Source organism: Penaeus japonicus, unplaced genomic scaffold, assembly GCF_977035675.1.
Source record: "Penaeus japonicus unplaced genomic scaffold, GWHDUDI00000001_assembly GWHDUDI00000019, whole genome shotgun sequence".
Lineage (NCBI taxonomy): Eukaryota > Metazoa > Arthropoda > Malacostraca > Decapoda > Penaeidae > Penaeus > Penaeus japonicus.
In genome coordinates, this window is record NW_028234421.1 from 11853516 (window position 1) to 11861015 (window position 7500).

The window sequence follows — 7500 nt, forward strand, 5'->3', positions numbered from 1 at the left end:
CTGAGCCATGACGCAGTATGCGCGTCATCGGGTTTGACGCGAGCGCTGCGATGACGCAGTATACGCGTCATCGTGTCGAAGGGGTTAACCCTTCTGCAATGGGCATTTTTGTTGGGTCGGATCAGTTTAACCCATTCACACCAGGGCGATTCCGGCTTTAAATGGTCATAATGCCAGGGTTTTTGAACACATAAGCCTAACGCCTCGAGATTTTTGGGTGCACAAGCCGCAAGCTTGAGCTGCCCACTCACTCACCCCGAGCGCCAGCCTTGCCCAGATATCTCGTCACCGGCGCCTCACGCTAAAACCATGAAACATTTCAGCATGTCATCAGGCATGTATGGGTTAACTCATTCATGCTGGAGCTTACATTTGTGTAATGCCATTTCTGCCAACTACTTAAATGCATATGAGGATTCTCTCAGCATGATGCTGCAATGCATCTCGGATTGCATTACTACCTGGCCACTTCAGTAGGGTGATAATAGGTTTTTGTATTTGTTTACATTATTTTCACAACTGAATGACAATGTGGTTATGGAAATGGGATTCCTATAATTATGTACATTCAAAATAATGTAAAACGTATGTTTTAATGGAGAGATCATTACGTGATAGGACATTATCCGGCGTAAATGAAACATTTGCATGATGGTGATATCAAGTCAGGGAAGTGTTCCAAATAATACCACGTTACTAAATGCCACAAAAGTGGTATTGATGGATTCCTCTCAACCTTTATTATTTATATATAGTTGATATAATCTGCAATTCCACCCCTGTACCGCACTATCTGGATCCCAATAGTAGGGGGCGGCGTGAAGTAAATTGGGGAAATTGAGGGATAAGATATGAATTCAGGACCCAGATTATGGGGCATAGAGGCAGAATCATGGGCAAAGACAACAACATATGAGTAATATGAATTTAGGACCCAGATTGTGGGGCATAGAAGTGGAATCGTAGGTAAAGACTATATATGAGTAGTACAGAGTGAGAGGAATCCATTGATAACACTTTTGTGTTATTTAGTAACGTGGCATTATTTGGGAAATTAATCTAGAGTCAACTGGCACTAGTTGGTTAATGCTGTATTTTTCATTTTATTAAATTTGCAAGTTACTCTTTCAATTTTGATCATTTATTATACCAAATGCTAAGTACAATCACCTTGCTGATGCATTATGTAGACTTGCGTTTCATATCCTAACTCGAGAAAATTATAGAAACCAAGCAACTAAGATGCCCAGCTCAGACAAATTATGAAAATGTGACCTGTCTCATAAGGGTTAAACAAAAAATTAAGATGCACATAAGAGGCCATTCGTAAACAAGACCCAGACTACTACTGCTAAACCTGCTCCCACCACAACCTTTCTGCTACAGAGTCCTTTCCTCTACATATATCACAACTTCAACCTGTTTTCCAGTTTTCATCTATTTAAGCTTTTTCAAGCATGCCTCAAAAGATTTCCAAAGGGCTATCTACAAAGGATAAATTTGTTTCCTACAATCTACACACCTATTTTGGGCTATCTCAAATTCATACAAATTAGCCCATGTAAATGTAAATGTTTCACAGGCAATTTTATATACCTTATACAGACGATAAATTTTCTATATCAATTTTTAAATGATGATAATGATCATTTTTTTTATTTAATCATGACAGGGCAAGGGCAAGCATACTGTCAAGTTACTAAGATGATAAAAGGATAATGCCATTGATTTTTATACATTCTAGTCTGGAGTTCAACAAACCCTATCTGATTCGGGAACTAGATTCACGGGTATCATCACCATTTTGGTTAGGCTTAAGAGCAGTATTTGGAGATTTAGTCAAGCCAGATTTAAAGCATTGCCCAAATCATAATTTTTCATGGACAAAGGACTAGAATTTGTCTAATTGTTTTTATGGAACTTGCAGTTCGAAAATTAAAACATTTAGCAGGCAGTAGACATACTTCAGAAAGGTTGAATAGCAAGATTCATGCACAGGGTATCACATGGAGATTTTTACAATCAATCTTATAGTATGATATCCACTATTTAAATTCTAAAATGATATATCTTGGTTGTTACGGGAATTAATAGAACATTACTATACTGTCATTTTATTTTATGCTGCATTGTATAGAATGGTTTAATTCTTTCATTGTCTTTCTGTCCTTTGCAAGCATGTATCTCATATTTATTATATAACCATTTTCTAAATGTGTACTTTATTATATTCATGGTGTTACGTTACATCAGGTAGATATGTTCAATTTCAACAAGCCAATCAAATGTACTTTCATTGCACTAAGGCATTGTACACTAAAATGCTTTCAACAGACAATGTGTGGATGCCACTAGTTAAATTGTTTTTACTATTTTATGAACTTGTGCAGACTTACATGGTAATTTATTATCAAATAGAACACTTCCAATCTCTTTCTTAACTTTTATCAAAGAGATGAATACCATATTATTTGCTTGACATGACCAACTATTAGATGAGTTATTTGTGATAACTTTTTCATTTTGAAAGACTAATGTCATAGGTGTTTAGTTTCATAGAATTCATAAATCTGTTGTAACATGTTCTGTACTGCTTCCCATATACTATTTGGTTATCAGAAACCATTATTTACGGAAAAACAAATTTGGTTTATATTTGTCATATTTTTTATACAGGGCCTACTATAACTGTTGACACACAGTTTTTGGCTGAACTCTATTAACCAAGGTTGATTTTAGTGTCAACTCGGTGACTTGTGGAATATTTTTTTACATAAGTGTCCATCCGCAGTAGGTTGATATCTAAACCAGTAATTCTTTTCTTGTATCTTGCTAGTATCATAGCATAGAACTGTAACATAAGGGTTTTATTTTAAAGCTAGGAAAGTGTTTTACCCTTTTAGTCCTCTTGAAATTTTAAAGACTGGCAGGATGTTAAATACTCATTTATGAACTAATATTATGCTTCAGCCATTAGCAGTGGGTCAGTATAGGTGTCTTGTATATGAAGGCTCTTCTGCATTATATAGGCACTTCACATCCCAGTATATTTTCTTAATGCATTACCTACTTTTTAAGAATTTGGATTTATTGAAAATGTCCACAAGCAAGTTAAATTACATAAATGTGTTTGGATAACAACAATCATTTATGAATATTTTGTAGGGATTGGAATATCATTAAGGTTCTTCTGGTTACCATTATCTTACAATGTTTCTTGTAATTTGATATTCAGCCATATGATTTTTGAAAAATATAGATGATTATTAGCAATTACTTTTCCCCAGGGTCGCGTACGTACAAAAACCGTCAAGAAGGCCGCACGTGTCATCATTGAGAAGTACTACACTCGCCTGGGCAATGACTTCCACACAAACAAGCGTATCTGTGAGGAGATTGCCATCATACCATCAAAACCGCTGCGCAACAAGATTGCTGGGTTAGTGCAAATACTTTAAAAAGTTATTGGCTTAATTATCTTTGATAAAATGTCAAATTATTTTTAATTCTGGTAAATGATAAAGCCACAGTTTATTGTATTTCATTGAATATTGACGTGAAAAGGAAATAGGATAGAATAAAGCTATTTCTGATTTTAAGTTGATAAAATGGTATCATTGAATATCTCTTATGTGTAATGAATTTTCAAGCTTTCATAATTTGTTTGTATCCCTGTAAAGTAGATAATGTACAAAAACTTAACTGTTTGCTTAAATAGTTTTAATGAACTAGAGATTTTTATATTCATTAAACTGACACAAGTACAAACACCTACTTATCTTATTTCTTTTGCGAACAATAGAAGTAAGAGCTGATATTTTGCATTGATAATGTTAAATGTTGCAAAAGTTCTATAGATAGATTTGTAACCTGGTTTCTACAAGTTTCAGTACTAGTGTAGAGGCAATTATAAGTGATAGGAAATGACTGGTTACTTATTGAGTGCAGTCAGACAGGTTTTATTTTGTAATTGGATTAGGTGTGAAATACACCTTCCATGTCATACTAGGGAGACAAATACTAAGAAGGAAACCAGACACTAGGATTATTTAAAGTCCACTAATGATACCTGTTTTTAGCCTTTTTGCACTTGAAATTCAAGATTTTAGCTTTCTATTCCAAATAAATTTTTTAGTTGTAGAAAGTATTGCTACAAGCACAGAGTATTCTTTTTTTTTAAAGGCTACTTTTATTTTGCATTATTGTAATGTTACCTTTATTGTGTGATCTTGTTCAGGTTTGTGACTCACTTGATGAAGCGCATCCAGCGTGGTCCGGTTCGTGGTATCTCTATCAAGCTACAGGAGGAGGAGAGAGAACGACGTGACAACTATGTGCCAGAGGTCTCAGCCCTTGAGGAGGACATTATTGAAGTTGATGCTGACACCAAGGAGTTGCTGAAGACCATGGTAGGCTCTTTGTTTAATCAAACCCTGTGCCTTAAAATATTTTGAATCATTTAATATTTTATTATTGGGCAAAGTTTTGCTTTAAATTAGTGTCAAGATATATTAAAAGGAAATATAAATAAGGTGACTTTTCTTCTTGCAGGACTTTGACAAGCTTGCTGGCCTTCAGGTGACCCAGCCTGTTCCTTCTTCTATTGGCGGAAGGCGATAAACTTAGCTAATAAAGAAAGAGGAAAATTTTGTTATCATTTTCCCTAGATGATTTAGTACACTGAGTAAATGTACAGTTGGTCATAAAGCTTTACATTTAATTCAGACGTGTTTATGTCCCATTTTGTATGTTGGCCAGATGGATGAAATCTGAGAAAGTAAAGTATAATATTGCTTTTTACAATAGTTATTGAATATTTAAAAATCATGAAGTATTCAGCTAAATTTTACCAAGTACAAATAATTTTTTATGTGAAGACTATGCCTTGATACTGAATGTAGTATTCAATCACAGCTAAAGTTTTGAGTACTCCTTGTTGTGCATTTGTCCTGGGAAGAACTTTGTTAGGTTGGTTCTGGTTTTCAGTTTTATGTAATTGCTTTTTTTTTTCTGTAGGTTGTCTTAAAAGGGGGGCGCGCCAGCTGTCGGGGGGGTGTGGACACTACACTTTTCCCGTCAATGTTTCTTTTTTTTTTTTTTGCAGAGGGGGGGGGTTTAGGGGGGGGTGTGGCTGCTGACACATCGTGGACTGGGCGCGCTGTGGTTGTTGAGGCTATGACTGTATATGTATCGAAGCTTTTTTTCCTGAACAAGGGGTAAAAATTGTCAAGCGAGGATTTTTGAGCGAAATTGGCATCTCCTAGTTCCTAGAGTCTGCGTCTCAATCAAAGTGAGCGAGAGGGATTACGTTGTTCAAGGATCGACGATAATTCCGAGGTACTGTCCAGCATTCCTATTGGCTCAAGCATAATCAAATCAAGAACTATTTGGTTTAAATGTTCGTATTTGTTTTTAAAATCATTAATAATATTTCAAATTATGATTAAATTTACACTTTCCTTATTCATAAGGCCTAAAATTGACAAAGAAATATGTAAATCTAAATTTTATTTCGCATAGATTAAATTTGTTTTAAAGTGCTCGACATTCCATTGTTTACACATCCGTCAGCCGCAGTAGCGCGCTAAATTTTTTACTGTTTTTTTTCCTCCCAGTTTTGAAACATAATGGAACTGTTGTGGATTGGACAGTATTGAATATATATATGACACGTGGCCCTTCAGAGGAATACTTGAATTAGAATATTTTATTGTGTTTTTCTCTTGTTACGCTCAGCATCTGCTAAAGACAAAGTCTAGGCAAAACCGCGCAATCTAGGAGATCGGCTTGTTCGCGCCATTGTTTACAAATGCGATGCGAATAATTGCATTAACTAAGCCGGATGGCCGCCTGCCCCCTAGTGTGATCGGGGCTATATTGTGCGCGCCTTGAAAAATTGACAATTTTTGATAAATTGACGAAAATAAAATAAAAATTAAAAAAAAACGAAAGGAATGTAAAAATTAGGCGGGCTAGTGTGACAGCGCCTTTAGCCAGTGTTAGATATTTCGGGTGGGAGTCGGCTAGGAGGTTGCTTGGTTGCTGTTGTGCAATTTTAATACTTGGAAAATATTTAAACCTTGTACACCATAAATTGGTCTTGCCCATGATTGTCCACACAGCAGAGTCAATGAGTAGTCACACTATTGACAATAGCCTGTACTACCATTAGGTGATAAAGGGCAGTGCAGCTCTTGACTGTCCTTAAAGTACAGCCCGAGGGCGTTGCCCAATCATTCAGGTGCCAATTCAAAGTGGTAGATGATATTGGTCAGGTCCAGATCATAATTAAGAATCAGGAATTTCACTAACAAATATTAGTCATCTTTTTAGGTAAGGAAAAATTGGCGATCTCTTGGATAAGATTTAAAACATATCGAGGGGATACTCTTTCAAGTTAATAGACCTTTTAAGGTTAATTTAAATCTAAAAATATATAAATAATTAATCTGAACCAACTCCAATATGTAAAACTGAAGGAAAATGAGAGAGAAAACTTGCTTTCAACTGAAAAGTACTAAATTAAAAAGTGGGCCTATCTGGAAGCGGCTTAAGGTAAACCGCATTTTTCCACATCCACAAAGTTACTACAAGAACTACAGAGGATTCCACAATTCCCTCCTACCGAATTATATTAAGCCCACTCCTTGAGGATAACAAAATTGATGTGGTAAAACTTGGGCCACGTGTGTGTAGGCCTACACACTTTATGTAAATGTAGTTTTTACAAGTTATCATTAGAAATTAATAATAGGATGTTATTTCATCTGTTATATGCCCATCTTCCATTGCTAAGGAGCTTAATGGCTTAACAAAGTAAAATGTTCAAAGATTTATTGTGTTGCTCCAACATGTTCTCAGTTTATAGTCACTTGTTCTGCATATTAGAAATTAGGCAACATGATTAAATAGAACAAGGATTGCAGTTCAGTTGAAGGCAAGATTCTGGATGCAACCTATTTTTTTACTTTTTTGTAGCAAATATAATCTAAGCAAAAAGTGATACTAAACGATGAGTACAAGTGACAGTTTATTGGTAATTTTACCTTCCCTCTGCATATGATCAATTTGAAGTTTTATTGGTTACATACCGTTTGATATTTTGAGCTATTGCCTATTGGACTACATTTGATTTCCTTTGTCTGTTTTGCTACAAAACAGAAGTAATATACTACATTTTAATATTTGATATAACACTACAACAGCATGGATTTTAGTCTTATGGGTCCATCCCAAAATTTTCAGCCAGCCTAATGAAAATTATCTGCAGTCGTGAAAGTATTTCGCTCCTGAGTACCTTTCAAGACAACTGATACAGTAGGAGCCATGTCTCATGATTCCTCAGCTAAACATCTTACTCTACTCAAGACTGCCATATCATAGTGTGCTCTTACCTAAGCCTTCCCTTCACTATGTTCTGCATATTCAGTGAATTTACGAATATACATTCTTACCACTAATCCATCATTCAGTTCTTGCTTATTCTCCTAGGTACTTGAA

The 7500-nt window shown here is 35.5% G+C and overlaps 1 protein-coding gene across 1 annotated transcript in view; it reads left to right on the forward strand.

Annotated features, from left to right (window-relative positions):
* RpS17 (ribosomal protein S17) overlaps positions 1-4646 on the forward strand; it is a 6267-nt gene extending 1621 nt beyond the window's left edge. Inside the window, exons 2-4 of the mRNA XM_043018680.2 lie at positions 3288-3439; positions 4238-4409; positions 4552-4646. Coding sequence (XP_042874614.1) covers positions 3288-3439; positions 4238-4409; positions 4552-4620 — 393 coding nt within the window. The 3' untranslated portion in view covers positions 4621-4646. The remainder of the gene's footprint in view (positions 1-3287; positions 3440-4237; positions 4410-4551) is intronic.
* The last annotated feature ends 2854 nt before the right edge of the window (positions 4647-7500 follow it).